This window comes from Gorilla gorilla, chromosome 6 (assembly GCF_029281585.2).
Source record: "Gorilla gorilla gorilla isolate KB3781 chromosome 6, NHGRI_mGorGor1-v2.1_pri, whole genome shotgun sequence".
NCBI lineage: Eukaryota > Metazoa > Chordata > Mammalia > Primates > Hominidae > Gorilla > Gorilla gorilla.
The window spans coordinates 14,021,804-14,040,291 of record NC_073230.2 but is presented as its reverse complement, the minus strand read 5'-3'; the positions used below and the strand labels follow the sequence as shown (position 1 = coordinate 14,040,291).

The following is an 18,488-nucleotide window of genomic DNA, read 5'->3' as shown; positions in this document are numbered from 1 at the left end:
ATGTTTCTTCTAGGCCAGGCTTGGTGACTCATGCCTGTAATCCCAGCATTTTGGGAAGCCGAGGCAGGTGGATCACCTGAGGTCAGGAGTTCGAGACCAGCCTGGCCAACATGGCAAAACCCCATCTCTACTAAAAATACAAAAAATTAGCCGGGCATGATGGCGGGCGCCTGTAATCCCAGCTATTCGGGAGGCTGAGGAAGGAGAATTGTTTGAATCCAGGAGGTGGAAGTTGTGGTGAGCCAAGATCGTGCCACTGCACTCCAGGCTGGGTGACAAAGTGAGGCTCTGCCTCAAAAAAAAAAAAAAAAAAAATCCGGGTGCGGTGGCTCATGCCTGTAATCCCAGCACTATGGGAGGCCGAGGCGGGCGGATTACCTGAGGTCAGGGATTCAAGACCAGCCTGGCCAACATGGTGAAACCCTGTATCTACTAAAAATACAAAAAGTAGCCAGGTGTGGTGGTGCACACCTCTAATCCTAGCTACTTGGGAGGCTGAGGCAAGAGAATCACTTGAACCCAGGAGGCAGAGGTTGCAGTGAGTCAAGATCATGCCATTGTACTCCAGCCTGGGTGACAGAGTGAGACTCCGTCTCAAAAAAAAAAAAAAAAGTTTCTTTTATATACATTTAGAACCATATCAGACAATGTTATAATTTTTGTTTGAGAGATTCTTAGTTCTCAGTTTGATGAGTGATTTTCAGTTGAAAGCTGGATTTTAAAACAATTTTGTTTTTTGAGTCAGGGTCTTACTTTGTTGTCCAGGCTGGAGTGCAGTGGTGTAATCATGGCTCACTGCAGCTCCCACCTCCTGGGCTCAAGCAATCCTCTTGCTTCGGCCTCCCAAAGTGCTAGAATTGTAGGCATGAGCCACCGCGCCTGGCCATGGATATTTTGGTATTATCTTATAAGACACTGAGTCTTATCTAACCTTTGTTTTAGCCAACTTGCTCTGACACTGCTCTGGCAGAGGAAGTGATGTCAGATGGAGTAGAAGCCCACATTCCCCACTCAGCCTCCGTTGGCACCCCAGGTGGGAATTGGGGATCGTTGTCCCTGCTGGGTGGAAGTGGAAGTTCCTGCTCCCCACATGGTCTCCACGGACACTGCAGTGGGAGTGGTTTTGTTACCACTGAGTGATGGTGACAGTCCTGCCTCTGACCCTCACCGGGGGCTGGGGAGGCCATAGTTGGGGGAGAGTTTAGAGGTGGCTTTTTACTACTGGGTGGGTGGAAATCTGGGCTCCCCAAGTGATTGTCACAACGTGGGGTGGGACAGGGTTTGTTCATCCAGTATGGTTGCAAGTCCCAGCTCCTAGTCTGCCTTCACCGTTAACCCAGTATGGGTTAGGGTGCCTTGCTACAGCCTGTTGAGTGTAAGTCAAGGCCGTTTAGTTGCCTTTTCTGGTGTGGGTAGAGGTGAGGCCGTAGTTCTTCTGTGATGTTTTAATGTCTTTTGTATTCTTTTATGAGATGATTGCTCAGGGGCAGCCACAAGAGGAGACACAAGAGAGGCTCAGGAAGACAAAGATTTTATGCTCACAGGTCACACCATGCAGGGCCATGTGGTAAGGAAGCAGAAGACAGGAGCAAGGGGAAGGCATTATTGGCCAGAGCCTTCGTTGAGGTTTCCGTGGGAAAAGCAGGGTAGGGCAGGGGGAAGAATTTGGGATTGGCTGGTTTGAATAATTTTGGTGGGCTCTGAGCCACAGGTGTGGTCCAGAGTTGCCTGGCACCTGGCCCTGAGATGATTAGGGCAGAGGAGTTTTGCCTCCTGGGGTGCACAGGCAGGTGGATGGAGAAGGAAGGGCTCTGGATTGGTTAGTGTGTATAGCAAAGGCTTGCACGAACGCTGAGCCCTTTGCTACCTCTAAGAATTGGCTAGCCTGAGGGGCAGCCTCTCCCCAGCCAGAAAGATCTTTAGAATGTCACAACATCATAATAATTCTTACAATTCCAGCAGTTTGGGAGGCAGAGGAGGGTGGATCACTTGAGTCCAGGAGTCCGAGACCAGCCTGGCCAACATGGTGAAACCCTGTCTCTACTGAAATACAAACATTAGCCGGGTATGGTGGTGCATGCCTGTAATCCCAGCTACTCGAGAGACGGGTGGGGAGATCACCTGAGCCTTGGGAGGTAGAGGCTGCAGTGAGCCGTGATCCCGCCACTGCACTCCAGCCTGGGTGACAGAGTGAGATGCTGTCTCAAAAAAAAACAAACCAAACCAAAACAAACATTGTAATATACAGAAAAAAATACACATAGAAGTTGAAGTAGAGCAATGATTTCTAAAGGTTTCTGTCACACGAGGCTGCGCCTTTCTCATCCTTTGGTTGGAGAGAGCGGGAGCAAGATTTTGCTGGGCTTGGTTGTCAGCAGTTGTTGGGGCTTCCAGGTTGCTGACTTTAGCTCTAAGTCTGGACTAGAAGAAGCACAAAGAAACCCCAGGAAACTCACCACCGTGTCTTCCTTGGGTCTTGAGGTCCGTAGCATGTCTCTTTCTCTTTCTACCTTTCACAGCCTTTTAAGGTTCATTTTATACACAATGGTCAGGATTTGTTGTACTTGGCAGGAGGAATAGAAAACTACCTCTACTCCGTCTCCCAGAAGTGCAAGTCTCATGTTTGTTTTTGAATGATATTCTCATGAGGTGTAGAATTCTATGTTAACATTATTTGTCTTTTTTGAGACAGGCTGTCACTCTCACCCAGGCTAGAGTGCAGTGGTGTGATTATAGCTCATTGCAGCCTCAACCTCTTGGGCTCAAGTAATCCTCCCACCTCAACTTCCTGAATAGCTGGGACTACAGGCGTTCACCACCATGCCTGGCTAATTTTTTGTAGAGACAGGATTTTGGCCATTTTGCCCAGGCTGGTCTCGAACTCCTAGGCTCAAGCGATCCACCCGTGTTGGCTTCCCAAAGTGCTGAGATTACAGGGCAGCCACCGCACCTGGCCCGTTCTTTTTCTTTTAATACTTGAAAGATACTATTCCACTGTCTTCTGGCCTGTGCTGTGCCTGATAAGAAGTCTGTTGTCGTTTTTACCGTTGTTCCTATATACATAATGATTTTTTGCTTTTGTTTTTGTTTTGTTTCTTGTGTTTTTTTGAGACCGAGTTTCACTCCGTGGCCCAGGCTGGAGTGCAGTGTTGCGATCTCAGCTCACTGCAACCTCTGCCTCCCGGGTTCAAGTGATTCTCCTGTCTCAGCCTCCCGAGTAGCTGGGGTTACAGGCGCACACCACCATGCCCAGGTAATTTTTTGTATTTTTGGTAGAGACAGGGTTTCACCATGTTAGCCAGGCTGATCTCAAACTCCTGACCTCAAGTGATCCACCCGCCTCAGCCTCACAGAGTGCTGGGATTACAGTCATGAGCCACCAAGCCAGCCTATGTAACGTTTCTTTTGTTTGCTTGTTTGTTTTTTGAGACGGAGTTTTGCTCTGTTGCCCAGGCTGGAGTGCAGCGTCGCGATCTCGGCTCACTGCAACCTCCGCCTCCCGGGTTCACGCCATTCTTCTGCCTCAGCCTCCTGAGTAGCTGGGACCACAGGTGCGTGCCACCACACCCGGCTAATTTTTTTGTATTTTTAGTAGAGATGGGGTTTCACCGTGTTAGCCAGGATGGTCTCGATCTTCTACCTTGTGATCCGCCCACCTTGGTCTCCCAAAGTGCTGGGATTACAGGCGTGAGCCACTGCGCCCGGCCCAGCACTGTTTTTATCTCCAGTGCTTTTAAGATTTTTATCACTGATTGTAAGCAGGGGTCCTTTGTGTAGTTTTCTTCATGTTTCTACTCCTGGAGTTTGTTGAGGTTCTTAGATCTGTACATGTATTATTTCTGTCAAATTTGGACAACTTTCAGTGACTTTTGAAAACTTAATAACTTTTTTGGTGTAAGTTCTTTCGAATATTAATATAGACTCATGTGAACTGACAGCTCAGTCAGGATACGAAACCATGCCTCTTCCCAAAAACCTCCTTTGTGCTTTTCCTTTGTAGATAATTGTTATTTCTTGAAATATTTATGCTGTCCTTTTACCTTCAGACTCTAATGATGTATATCAGGGGCAACTTAAAATTGTCCCATAGCTTACTGGTATGCTGTGTTGTTGTTGTTATTTTGAGATTTTCTCTCTCTGTGTTTTATTATGGATATTTTCTACCCATAATGAATATCTTCAAGTTCACTAATCTTTTCTTCTGTGGTGTCTAATCTGTTATTAATTACATCTGGTGTTTTTGTTATTGTTGTTCGTTTTTATTTTTTTGAGACAGGATCTTACTCTGTCACCCAGGCTGGAGTGCAGTGGTGCTATCATAGCTTACTGCAGCCTCCAACTGCTGGGCTCAGGTGGTCCTCCCATCCCACCTCAGCCTCTGGAGTAGCTGAGACTACAAGCACGTGCCACCACACCTGGCTAATTTTTGTATTTTTAGTAGAGATGGGGTTTTTCTGTGTTGCCCAGGCTGGTGTCAAACTCCTGGGCTCAAGTGGTCCGCCTGCCTCAGCCTTCCGAAGCACTGGGATGACAGGCGTGAGCCACCGCACCTGGTGCATTTTTCATCCCAGAGATTCTACTCTTCATGTGTATAAGCAGATTTGCATCTATTTCCATGTTTCTTCTTCTTTTTTTTTTTTTTTTTTTTTTTGAGACAGCGTCTCGCTCTGTCGCCCAGGCTGCAGTGCAGTGGTGCCATCTCAGCTCACTGCAAGCTCTGCTTCCTGGGTTCATGCCATTTTCTTGCCTCAGCCTCCCGAGTAGCTGGGACTACAGGCGCCCGCCACCACGCCCAGCTAATTTTTTTGTATTTTTAGTAGAGACGGGGTTTCACTGTGTTAGCCAGGATTGTCTCGATCTCCTGACCTTGTGATCCGCCCTCCTTAGCTTCCCAAAGTGCTGGGATTACAGGTGTAAGCCACCAGGCTCAGCCACCATGTTTCTTCTTAATGTATTCTTCCATTTTTCATTTCCTTGAACATAGGAATATATTTGTAATATCCTTTTTAAAGTTATTGTCTTCTGATTATATTTTCTATGTTATTTCTGGGTCTTTTTCTATTTATTTTCTCCTTGTTACTGGTCATTTCTGCATCTTTGCGTGCCTTGTACTGTTTGATTGGATGCCATACAGAATGAATTTTATGTTATTGGGTGCTGGGATTTTTGTATTTCTTTAAAAAATATTTTCGAGCTTTATTGCAGGACAGTTAATTGGGAATAGTTTGATCCTTTTGTTTTAAGCGTTATCAGGTGCGTCTGGGTAGCCTTTAGTCAGGCAGTTCCTCAACCTTGGTGCTGTCAACACTTTGGGTGATTCTTTGTTGTGAGGGGCTGTCTGTGCATTTGAGGCTGTTTCGCAGCATCCCTGGCTTCTCCCCACTAGATGCTGTAGCGTCACTTAGCATGCGCTAAGAATGATTTTTACATTTTTAGAAAGTTGTAAAAAAAGATATGCCATAGAGACCACCATCTGTGGCCAGCAACGCCAGAGTATTTACACAGAGATTATTTTCTTTTTTCTTTTCTTTGTTTTTTTGAGACAGGGTCTCGCTCTGTCTCCCAGGCTGTAGTGCAGTGGTGTGATCACAGCTTACTGCAGCCTCAGCCTCCCTGGGATCAGGTGATCCTCTTGCCTCAGCCTCCTGGGTAGCTGAGATTACAGGCTTGTGCCACCACACTGGGCTAATTTTCTTTTTATTTTTTGTAGAGACAGGGTTTGACCATGTTGCCCAGGCTAGTCTCAAACTCTTGGCCCCAAGAGATGCACCCACCTCACCTTCCCAGAGTGCTGAGATGATAGGCATGAGCCATGGCGCCTGGCTTCATGAGATGATAGGCATGAGCCATGGCGCCTGGCTTCCACAGTGATGTCTCATCCCTGCTGTGGGAGACTTTCTTTTAGTGTTTGAGATAAATAGTGGTGTGAGGGGAAAAACCTTGCTTTTCCAGTATAGAGAGTAGCTAGGAGCACTGGCTTTCAAATTTGAAAGAGTATGATTTGAATCCAGTTATGTGTCTGTCACATAATAACTCTTTGACATTGGGCAAACTTTTAAACTCTCTGAGCTTTTTTCCTTTCTTGTGAAAGAGAGCTAATATATACTTATCACTTACGTTTGTTAGAAAAGTAAATGAGGCTGGGGTGGTGGCTTACACCTATAATCCCAGCACTTTGGGAGGCCAGGGTGGGTGGATTGCCTGAGGTCAGGATTTCGAGGCCAGCCTGGCTAACATGGTGAAACCCCATCTCTACTAAAAATACAAAAAAAAAATTAGCCAGGCGTGGTGGCGCATGTAGTAGTTCCAGCTACTTGGGAGGCTGAGGCAGGCAAATGGCTTGGACCCGGGGAGGCCGAGGTTGCAGTGAGCCAAGGTCACACCACTGCACTCCAGCCTGGGTGACAGAGTGAGACTCCATCTCAAAAAAAAAAAAAAAAAAAAAAGAAAAAAAAGTAAATGAAAATGCATAAAAGTAGATAGCTCAAGGCATGCATATAGCAGCTATTATTTCATTTCAGGTGTGTGCCCCTGATTTGTAATTAGCCTTGATGTGTGTATATAGTTGTATTTTGCTAATTTGGAGGATTATCATCTATCTTTCAGGTCATGCAGAAGGCTTTTGTATGATGTGTACAATGCAAGCACATATTACCCAGGCACTCAGTAATCCTGGGGACGTTATTAAACCAATGTTTGTCATCAATGAGATGCGGCGTAAGTATTAACTATTGTAGTTTTATATTTGTATTTATTACCTAGTTATACTTTTTTTTTTTTTTTTCGAGGCAGAGTCTTGCTCTGTCGCCTAGGCTGGAATGTAGTGGCGCTATTTCGGTTCACTGCAGCTTCCACCTCCCAGGTTCAAACGATTGTCCTGTCTCAGCCTCTCGAGTAGCTGAGATCACAGGCGTGTACCACTATGCCAGGCTGATTTTGTACTTTTAGTACAGATGGGGTTTCTCCATGTTGGTCAGGCTGGTCTCGAACTCCTGACCTCAGGTGATCCACCTGCCTCCGCCTCCCAAAGTGCTGGGATTACAGGCGTGAGCCACCATGCCTGGCCTATTACCTAGTTATTCTTAATGTCCAACTGGTGAAAAAAACCAAACCCCTCATGTATTAGAAAACAAATACATTTTGTCATACGTGGCTATGTCTTTAATAACAAATTTTTAGTAAAACATTTGCTATATAAACACATTTTGAAACTTTAAAGCAAAAGATGACAATATATTAAAGACTATTCAATTTAACAAATTTTAAACTATTAAAAATCAATATGTTAAAATAATTGGTAAGTTTTATAGTGCCTTTGCTCTGAAACTTGGATTTCTATGCTGAGTAATATTAATTCTGATATTGTCTCACAGGCTTTTGTAAACAGTTTTTAATTAGTTTCAGTTTGGTGAATGAATATTATACTATACGCAGTGACAGAAATTGTCAAAATAAAGTTAATTAGGCTACTCTGGACACACTGCCTGTGGATTAGCCCTGCTCTGCAAGCAGCAGTAAAAATAAAATAAGAAATAAATAAGGTTAATTCTCTTTTTTCGGTTCTTCTTTTTTTTTTTTTCAAGTGAGACTGTGTCTCACTATTTTGCCCAGGCTAGTCTTGAACTCCTGGCTCAAGTGATCCTCTTGCCCCATTTGAGTAGCTGGGATTACAGATGTGCACCACTGTGCCCAACTTAATTACAGTCTTAAAAGAATATATACTCAGAGCTTAGCAAATTGGTGGATAAATTTTACTTTTTTCTATTTAATTTTTGAATTTTAAATGGGTAAGTGCATGAAATTTTCTTACATACTTTCTGTGTGTTTTTGCAGTAAACTTTTGCATCATGTTAATTGAGTTGGAATAAAAAATGCATACAAACAAAACTATAACTCTTAATCTGGCATCTAACTGGGTAATTATAGGGATGTGTAATTATACAGTAACAAACTGTAATCTTTTTGCCTAGAAAGCCACTGAAGATTAAAGAGGTCTTATATTGGCCCTTGGCATTATTGATAGACCACAACAGACAAGCCAAAAACCTTTGAAATATTGTTGAAGCCTGGCAAAATTTAGCCAGGCAGGTTTGGATTGTTTATACATGCATGCATGCATTCATTCATTCATTCATTCATTCATTCATTCATTCATTCGAGATGGAGTCTTGCTCTGTCCCCAAGCCTGGAGTGCAGTGGCGCGATCTTGGCTCACTACAACCTCTGCCTCTCAGGTTCAAGTGATTTTTCTGCCTCAGCCTCCCAAGTAGCTGGGATTACAGACGTGCACCACCACACCTGGCTAATTTTGTAGTTTTAGTAGAGACGGGGTTTCACCATGTTGGCCAGGCTGGTCTTGAACTCCTGACCTCAGGTGATCCACCCGTCTTGGCCTCCCAAAGTACAGAGATTACAGACGTGAGCCACCATGCCTGGCTATTTATACATGTATTTATTTGTTTTTATTCATCTATTTTTGAGATGGAGTCTCACTCTGTCGCCTAGGCTGGAGTGCAGTGGTGCGTTCTTGGCTCACTGCAACCTCCGCCTCTCGGATTCCAGCGATTTCTCCTGCGTCAGCCTCCTGAGTAGCTGGGACTACAGGTGCCTGCCACTACCCCTGGCTAATTTTTGTATTTTTAGTAGAGATGGGGTTTCACCATGTTAGCCAGGATGGTCTCGATATCCTGACCTCATGATCCACCCGCCTCTGCCTCCCAAAGTGCTGGGATTACAGGCGTGAGCCACCGCACCCGACCACATATATTTATTTTTATACATATTTATATAGCAGACATGACTAACATTTTTAAACCTAGTCTTTTAAGAAAATGTCATTGCTCTGTGTGTGTGTGTATCCACTGATACACACATGGTTCAGTCATGAAGTTGTCACGTTTGTAGGTCTAAACTGGTGGAGTGTTGGCAGTTTCATATGATTTAAGCTAGAACATTTTTATACATTCATACACATGTAAAATTCAGTATATATGTTTTAGTGTGATATTGCTTATACTTTTGTGTTAATTTTTTATTGTAATTTAAAAAATAATTTGGTCTTTTAGCTGTTTAATCAATTAGAAACAGGACTGAAATGTGTCTGTGCACCTGCAAATATAATTTCTTCTGTAGGTCATTGGGATAGAATTAGATAGGTTGGGAGATTTATATTTTGAATGGATTCTGTATTATAGAGACGTAGCACCAATTTAAAATCACCAGCATAGCATTTTGGACAAACTTGAGACAAAACAGCCAGTTTATTCAAGTGTAACTTTATTAACTTGCTAGAAACATGAGTCACTCTGTAGCTACTCTCTAGACTCTCAGAAACTCTAGCTGCTGTGGACTTTTAATGGTGTAAAGCGGGGGTCCCTAACCCCTGGGCCGTAGACTGGTACCCAATGTGGCCTGTTAGGAACTGGGCTGCACAGCAGGAGGTGAGCAGCAGGTGAGCATCCCCACCTGAGCTCCGCCTCCTGTCAGATCAATGGCAGCATTAGATTCTCATAGCAGCGCCAACCCTATTGTGAACTGTGTGTGCATGGGATCCAGGTTCCATGCTCCTTAGGAGAATCTCATGCCTGATGATCTGAGCTGGAACAATTTCATCCTAACCCCCTCTTCTGGTCTGTGGAAAAATGGTCTTCCATGAAACCAGTCCCTGGTGCCGAAACGGTTGGGGATTCTGGTCTAAAGGGCCTGATCCTGCTTATAGCTTATATTAGTGGCTTATGTTAGTGCTATTTCCTCATTAAGTATTTGGGAGTTTTCCAACCAACATATTATTATAAGATATATTTTGGGGGGTACAACTTAGGCTTATTATGTGTAATGATAAAGCCTTGTCTTTACCAAAATTTTACAGGTATAGCTAGGCACTTCCGTTTTGGAAACCAAGAAGATGCCCATGAATTCCTTCAATACACTGTTGATGCTATGCAGAAAGCATGCTTGAATGGCAGCAATAAGTAAGTACAACAGAGCGCCAGCCATGTCTTCATTGGGGATCTCTGGTTGTAATTTATTCTTATAAGAATTCATTTTCACCTTTTTTGTTGGAAGCACACAGAACTATGTTCACTTTACCTTTTGGCTTTGCTCTGCCTCTTCCTTAGGTGATGTGCATTATTTTAAAATGGTTGAAATTTACACGTGTGTCTTACGTAACAGTTTGAGTTGGCTCAATCATAGATGTCAGGAAATAAACATTGATCTTGCAGCTATTTAATTTCTGATTATCAGCAGACATCTGCAGATCTCAAACTAGCTGCTTCTCCTTTCTAGTTGTGCCTGACGTTTTCTTTTCTCTGCTGCCCTCCAGCCTGTGTTTATTTCCTGAACCCCCACCCCAATCAGTTACTGATTCCTGTAGCTAGTTCCTTAAAATCTAAATGCAGACTCAAGAGGAAGAACGAGGGGACAGTTAGATAATGCATCCCAAGCCGCTTGGTGCTGTCTGAGCACACCTGGTAGATCTCCCTCTGCATTCTCCCTGCCCTGGCACCGCCCTGTCTAGGCCTTCGTTGGCCGGGTGGTGACATACTTGGGTCAGAGAAAGACTCTCTGCCTTTTCCGCCTCCGCTCCCTTTCCTCCCACACAGGCCGCAGTGCCCGGAGGCTGCCATCTTCCTGCTTCAGGACCAGACTCCTGCCTTGCTTCCCGAGTCCCTTCCTGACAGACACAGCTCCCACAGCTCTGCGTCTCCTCCCGCCACTCCCAGACCTCCCTGTGTTCTGGCCAGGCAGGGATGCTCTTGGGCTGCCACACGTGCCATCCTTTTATTTTCCATGGCTGTCCTGTTTGAATTCTTGATCTTTTGTGAGCTCCCATGTGTTTGAAATCTGGTCACAGCATCTGGAGTTTTTGCAGAGCTCTTCTCTCATGTCACTGTTCAACGTTTTTCAGATTAGACAGACACACCCAGGCCACCACTCTTGTTTGTCAGATATTTGGAGGATACCTAAGATCTAGAGGTAAGCTTTTGCTTGTAAGTTGATAAAATGATACACACATGTGGTTAAAAGATGGTAATAGTAGGACAGGGTTAGTCCTACTAGGAGGGAAGGAAAAGTGCTTCTCTCCAGCCCAGATTCTCATTCCTTTTACCCAAAGGCAACCTCGGTGCCAGGTTGTAGTAAATCCTCCTGGTAGTTTCCTGTGCATGAATAAACTGGGAGCATACTGTGTGCACTGCTTCCATTTGTCTCTTCGTATTAGCAGTCTTTTACATTTCAGCACACAGGCCTAACAGCCTTTGACAGTTGGAGTAGTGTTCCGTTTATTTTAGTCCCCTATCGATGGGATTTAGGTTGTTCGTGTTTTGTTGTTGTTCATGGAGCATCCGTGCACACATGCTTTATGTCTGGGTAAAAATGTATATGTAGGATGAATTCTTAGAATTTCTGGATCACAGGGAGTGTGTATTGTAAATTTTAATTCTGTCAGGTTGTCTTCTAAGAGGTTATACCAGTTTTGATTCTAATCAATAGTATATGAGGGGCCAAATTCATTACACTTTTCACCCATATTATGAGTAATATTAATTTAAAACTTTTTTTGTTCAATTGATAGAAAAATTACAGTTAAAAAATTTTAAATTTCAAAATTGTATTTTGTCATTTCAGTAGTTGATGTTGCTGTAATGATTATACTTTGCTCATCTTTTGCATTTTATTTTTATTTCAGTCAAATGTTTAAATTGCAAGGGTGTTTCAGATACTTTTGATCCATATCTTGATATAACATTGGAGATAAAGGTAAATTTCATAATTATGGGAGTAATTACATTTTTAAAATAAGTCATTTTATGTCACTATAGTTCATTTATAATTTAGACTACTTGTTAGAGAATATAAATTGAAAAATTCAATATGCTAAGATTTCATTTGGAGGGATTATTCAAGCTTTGTAGTAAGCATCATAGAAAAGCTTTTAAAAGTTTTTTTATTACTCTTTGAATTTTCTTTTTCTTTCTTTCTTTTTTTTTTTTTTTTTTTTTTTTTTTGAGATGGAATTGCACTCTGTCACCCAGGCTGGCATGCTGGCATGCAGTGGCGTGATCTCGGCTCACTGCAACCTCTGCCTCCCGAGTTCAAGCAATTCTTCTGCCTCAGCCTCCCGAGCAGGTGGGACTATAGGTGCATGTGCCACCATGCCCAGCTAATTTTTGTATTTTTAGTAGAGATGGGGTTTCACCTATTGGCCAGGATGGTCTTGAACTCTTGACCTTGTGATCTGCCCACCTCCCAAAGTGCTGGGATTACAGGCGTGAGCCACCGTGCCCAGCCTGAATTTTCATTTAATATCTTAATAAAACTAGATTTTCTATATTAGCCAAGTACAGATGGTTATTATTATTATTATTTTTTGAGATGGAGTCTTGCTCCATTGCCCAGGCTGGAGTGCAGTGGCGCAATATCAGCTCACTGCAACCTCCGCCTCCAGGGTTCAAGCATTTCTCCTGTCTCAGCCTCCCTAGTAGCTGGGACTACAGCGACTGTGCCCAGCCTGCCTCTTGCATTTTCTGAATTCCTAATTTTTTTGTTGTTTTTGAGCTTGCATTTTTCTGATTACAGATGTAATACATGCTTATGATAAAAATGAGTAACGTTGCAGATATATGTAAAATCCTATCCTTTTGAATGCATTGTTTTTAACAGTTTGATATGTACTGCTCCAGAACGTATTGTTCACTTTTTATATAAATGGGATTGTGTCTGATGTCTGTCTGGCCACTCACTGTTTCATGTAATTCTGTTGAGACCTTTCTGTGTGAGCATGCTCTCTGGGCAGTGTGTGGTGCAGTGAATGGATAGACTGTAATTCCTATGCCGAATTCCTTGCTGGTGGATATTTGGTTTGCTTCCAGTTTTATGTATTGCTGCAGTGAGCATCCTCTATATTTTTGTTCACTTTAATTCTGCTCATTTTTAAATGGGAGAGGATATAATTTGGTATGTAGATTTATAAAAGTGAACATCATACTACTAAATGAAAATTTTTTTTCTTTTTTTTTTTTTTGAGATGGAGTCCTGCTCTGTCACCCAGGCTAGAGTGCAGTGGCTCGATCTCGGCTCACTGCAACCTCCACCTCCTGGGTTCAGGCGATTCTTCTGCCTCAGCCTCCCAAGTAGCTGGGACTATAGGCGCGTGCCACTGTGCCCTGCTAATTTTTTGTATTTTTAGTAGAGACGGGGTTTTACCATGTTAGCCAGGATGGTCTGGATCTCCTGACCTCATGATCTGCCTGCCTTGGCCTCCCAACGTGCTGGGATTACAGGCGTGAGCCACCGCGCCCGCCCGGAAAATTTTCTTTTTACATAAAAATTTTCATTTGCTTTTATATCTTTGAGTCTTCTGTTCTTTCTTTTAAAAAATAAGGGGCACGGCTGGGCATGACAGCTCATACCTGTAATCCTAACAGTTTGGGAGGTCGAGGTGGGAGGATCGCTTGAGCCTAGGAGTTTGAGACCAGCCTGGGGGAATATAGTGAGACCCCTGTCTCTACAAAAAAATGAAAAATTTAGCTGGGCATGGTGGCCGTGCCTGTGGTCTTAGCTGCTCGGGAGGCTGAGGTGAGAGGATTGCTTGAGCCCAGGAGGTCGAGGCTGCAGTGAGTTGTGATTGTGCCATTGCACTCCAGCCTGGGTGGCAGGGCAAGACCCAAACACAAGTGACGGTGTGCGGTGATGTGGTGTTTGTGCCTCTTCTCTTCCCAGGCTGCTCAGAGTGTTAACAAGGCATTGGAGCAGTTTGTGAAGCCGGAACAGCTTGATGGAGAAAACTCGTACAAGTGCAGCAAGTACGTTGGGTGGTGACTTGGTTCTTGATGCCGGCTTCTCCAGTGGGGATGGCCGGCAGGCTTGGTTTGAGAGAGTTTGGTGTGTCTTGGTTGCTTGAGTTTCTTATACCCTCTGGGAAGACACTGGGTCCCTGTCGTCCAAAGGCGAGAGCCTGGAGTGTCTTGATGTGTGCATTTCTGCAAGATGCGCAGCTCTGTACCTGTGAAAGCCTGGGGCATGACATTATTGGGCAGATTTGGTGGGAGGAGAGAGGTAAAATTGTCTTTGCACCCCATGGTAGTGCTGCTTCAGGTGTGGCTGGGCACCCACTGTCTGCCAAATAGCATTTTCATTGACTTTCTTATGATAAGAGGGCTGCCGTCGGGTGGGGAGTCAGTTTTTTCTGGGATAGCGAGGCTCCTTCTCTCTTAGGGTGGGTTTCCAGGGTTTGGGATAGCGTTTGCTGAAAAACTCTAATTTTGATCATTCATTAATATGTTTCCCCATGAAGTCAAGAGTGCCTATTTTAAGAAAGCTCTTTTGTATGTTTTTAAGTAGATTTCCACTTTGTGGTCAGGTAATAGAAGTAATTTTTTTATTGTCAAATCTTCAAGACCAGAGGGATTTTGCCTTTGTTTTAAATTCCACAGACATTTCTAATATTTATTTTTATTCCTTTTGTTTCTGGTTAGGGCTTTCTTTTCATATAATAATAATTATTAAGTTAGATGAGTTTAAGACATATTTTCACATAATTACACCAGTCTGAACATGTTCGTTTTTCAGTTTCTTTTGAATTGAGAGGAAGTTGTGTTAACCTAATTTTAACATTATTGGTGGCTTGCGTGGCTTGGTTTTTCAGAATTGTCCTAACTTCCTTGCCTTTCATGCTAATTAAGCAGTTTCCCCCTGTATTTTTAATGTTAATATTTTCACTGTTGGTTGAAGGCTGGTGGTTCTCATCCAGTGTCCTTTTTGGAACCTTAATGTGGAATGTTTGAGAATAGTAACAAGAAAGACCAAAATACCAAAAATTGTGTGTATATATTCATCTTCTTATACTTTTGTTTCTGTTTATTTCAAGGTGTAAAAAGATGGTTCCAGCTTCAAAGAGGTTCACTATCCATAGATCCTCTAATGTTCTTACACTTTCTCTGAAACGTTTTGCAAATTTTACTGGTGGAAAAATTGCTAAGGTATGTGGATGATGTCATTAATCATCTTTTATGTCGAGCCTTTCAAGGCTTAACGTGTTTGTAGCTATTAAGGATTAAGGACTCGACTTTCTCATGACAAAATTGCTAACTATTACCTACATTTGGGCTTCGTTGTCTGTTTTGTTGGTACCCATGGTTATGAGGGGATACAGGGAGAGCCTGTATAATCTGAAATCCAAAGAGGACTTCCTGCTAGACTTTGCCAGTTTTCACCAAAGTTCATTTTGTCTTGTTTGTTTGTTTTCTGATTGGTAGTACACTGAATTTTCCCATTTTCTTCCCACTTTCTGAAGATTGAAAGTGGTCAAAAACTAAATGGTGTGCAAGAGAAATAAACGATCCATTCCTGAATTATTAAAATTAAATAATCGGCCGAGTGTGGTGGCTCACGCCCGTAATCCCAGCACTTTAGAAGGCCTAGTTGGGCATATCACTTCAAGCCGGGAGTTTGAGACCACTCTGGCGAACGTGGCAAAGCCCTGTTTCTACTAAAAATACTAAAATTAGCTGGGTGTGGTGGCAGGCACTTGTAATCCTAGCTACTCGGGAGGCTGAGGCAGGAGAATCGCTTGAACCTAGGAGGCAGAGGCTGCAGTGAGCCGAGATTGTGCCACTGCACTCCAGCCTGGGCAACAGAGTCAGATTCTGTCTCAAAAAAAAAAAAAAATTATGTTCAGAGTTGTCATTTTGTTACTCTGTCCTTTGATGGGTTTGAAGAATTCACTTAATACAGATCCTGACTTGTTAAAAGAAAATAATAAATGCAGCAGGATGGCCTTAAATACACTTAGATTCAGCTATCCTCCCGGTTAACCATGCCCTTTGAAAGGTGGCTAGGCCAGACGTAGTGGCTCATGCCTGTAATTCTAGCACTTTGGGAGGCCAAGCTGGGTGGATCATGAGGTCAGGCATTCAAGACCAGCCTAGCCAAGGTGCTGAAACCCCTGTCTCTACTAAAAATACAAAAATTAGCTGGGCGTGGTGGTGCACCTGTAATCCCAGCTACTCGGGAGGCTGAGGCAGAAGAATCACTTGAACCCGGGAGGCGGAGCTTCCAGTGAGCCAAGATCGTGTCACTGCACTCCAGCCTGGGTGATGGAGTGGCACGCCATCTCAAAAAAAAAAAAGATGGCTAAATGCACTAGGTTTTTTAAATGCGTTAGGTTTTTGCTAGAATATCACAGGGCTCAGGTGTTCTGTGGGTCTCCCCTCCTAGGAAGCTCTAAGTACCCTCTACTTGAATATGTGGAATGATCTGTGCCCTCGGACATGTTTCTCCTTTTTCCATTTCTGTCTAGGATGTGAAATACCCTGAGTATCTTGATATTCGGCCATATATGTCTCAACCCAACGGAGAGCCAATTGTCTACGTCTTATATGCAGTGCTGGTCCACACTGGTTTTAATTGCCATGCTGGCCATTACTTCTGCTACATAAAAGTAAGCTGTGCAGATTTGCTGTTAACTATAGTTACATACATGCTCTAAGACAGCAGTAGCATTCTTGGGGTAGGGAGAGGTGGAACTTTTACAGTTAAAATGTGAATACCCGTTGTAAAAATATTTCTCTTGGCCGGGCGCAGTGGCTTACTCCTGTAATCCCTACACTTTGGGAGACTGAGGCTGGGGGATCACTTGAGGTCAGGAGTTCGAGACCAACCTAGCCAACAGGGTGAAACCCCACCTGTATTAAAAATACAAAAATTATCTGCGTGTGGTGGCGCCTGCCAGTAATCCCAGCTGCTCCAGAGGCTGAGGCAGGAGAATCGCTTGAACCCAGGAGGTGGAGATTGCAAGATCACGCCACTACACTCCAGCCTGGGTGACAGAGTGAGACTCCATCTCAAAAAAAAAGAAAAAAATATTTCTCTTGACTATGTTCCATGTTTAATTAAATCTAATCTCTCTCTTTTATTGGCTCTCATTTATAGGCTAGCAATGGCCTCTGGTATCAAATGAATGACTCCATTGTATCTACCAGTGATATTAGATCGGTACTCAGCCAACAAGCCTATGTGCTCTTTTATATCAGGTATTGTCATGAAAACAAATTGCCAGATTTTCTGGTATGTCATTTCTTCTTGTCTTATCAACATATTTGAATTCAATATTCAGTGTTTTAAAAAAAAAAAAAAACCCAGCAGCTTAAAGATCAACTCTAGCCTGGGCATGGTGCCTCACACCTGTAATCCTAGCACTTTGGGCGGCCAAGATGGAAGGATCACTTGAGCCCAGGAGTTCGAGACCAACCAGCCTGGGCAACATAGTGAGACCACATCTCTACAAAATACGAAAAAATTAGCCAGGTGTGGTGTTGTGGGCCTGTGGTCTTATCTGCTCCGAAAGTTGAGGTGGGAGGATTACCTGAGCCTGGGGAGGCCGAGGCTGCAGTAAGCCATGATTGAGCCACTGCATTCCAGCCTGAGTGACAGAGCAAGACTGTCTCAAAAAAAACCAAAAACCATCAACTCTGCCATGTGCCTGGAGAGTAAGAAAGGTAGTGTCTGAGCGGGATGATGAGTTTGCTCCGCATCGCACTCTGTGGCCATGAGCACTGAAGGTGCAGCTGCAGGGAGAGGTGGTAGCTGACGAGGGTGGGCTTCTGCTGCGGGCAGCAATGGAGTGGGCCAGGAGCCACAGGACAATGAGTGGAGACCTCAGGAAGGGACCTCTGAGCACCTGGCGTGGTCACAGCCAGCACCTCCCAACCTGGAGCACAGGTCAGTCGCCTTCCAGGCCAAGGCCAGCATCCACACCCAGCTCTGTCCTGTTGTGGCTGCATACACTTTTCACTCACTCACTCGCTCCATTTTTGGAAAAAATGTTTGATAGCTGAAAATTAAGAATATTCTCAAATGTCCAACTGGCAGAATGCTCATGTCTGCACATTGAAATATTAAACACTGGCATTGGATTTCGGCAGTTGGGCTGAAGCACAGATGATGATCAGAGGAGGCCTCATGCCAAGTTGAGGGGTAGGATTTTGTTTCTAACTTTGGACGCTAGATTTTCCACAGTGGCATATATTTATAATTAGAAAAATATAAGTAAGCCTGGGCAACAAAGCGAGACCCCATTTCTACAGAAAATAAAACAATGAGCCAGGCGTGGTGGTGCATGTCTGTGGTCCCAGCTACTCAGGAGGCTGAGGCAGGAGGGCAAGGCCATAGTGAGCAATGGCTGTTCCTCTGCAGTCCAGCCTGGGCGACGCAGCAAGACCCTGTTTCAAAAAAAGGAAAATATAAATAAACAGAAGAGAAATACCTTTCAGATGAAACAGCATCTTCAGAAAACACAGTTTAAAGAACATCATTTACCCAGTTATCCTTGTTGTCTCCTGATCTGAGTGCCTGACATTAGCCTGAAGGAGGGGATGTGTATAGCTCCATACTGTGTAGCATAAACATGCTATTTTTTTCATCAGGTTTCTGCCTGAGGGGTTAAATGCTGTTGACTTTGTAAATGAATCTCTCCTAAGGAGGTGTCC

General features: G+C 43.8%; 1 protein-coding gene across 11 annotated transcripts in view; it reads left to right on the top strand.

The window, feature by feature from the left end:
- The window catches only part of USP42 (ubiquitin specific peptidase 42), a 56,125-nt gene that overhangs the window by 24,030 nt on the left and 13,607 nt on the right, over positions 1 to 18,488 (top strand). For 8 of the 11 annotated variants that reach the window (XM_031013109.3, XM_031013110.3, XM_055346483.2 and 5 more), the window contains 8 exons: positions 6,607 to 6,717; positions 9,869 to 9,971; positions 10,910 to 10,977; positions 11,690 to 11,760; positions 13,723 to 13,805; positions 14,870 to 14,981; positions 16,301 to 16,441; positions 16,933 to 17,033. In XM_031013109.3, the coding sequence (XP_030868969.1) occupies positions 6,607 to 6,717; positions 9,869 to 9,971; positions 10,910 to 10,977; positions 11,690 to 11,760; positions 13,723 to 13,805; positions 14,870 to 14,981; positions 16,301 to 16,441; positions 16,933 to 17,033 (790 nt within the window). Of the gene's footprint in view, positions 1 to 705; positions 1,034 to 1,263; positions 1,568 to 3,413; positions 3,552 to 6,606; positions 6,718 to 9,868; positions 9,972 to 10,909; positions 10,978 to 11,689; positions 11,761 to 13,722; positions 13,806 to 14,869; positions 14,982 to 16,300; positions 16,442 to 16,932; positions 17,034 to 18,488 lie in introns of those variants that run through there. The other 3 variants (XM_063708085.1, XM_063708086.1, XM_063708087.1) reach the window with 3 other exon arrangements.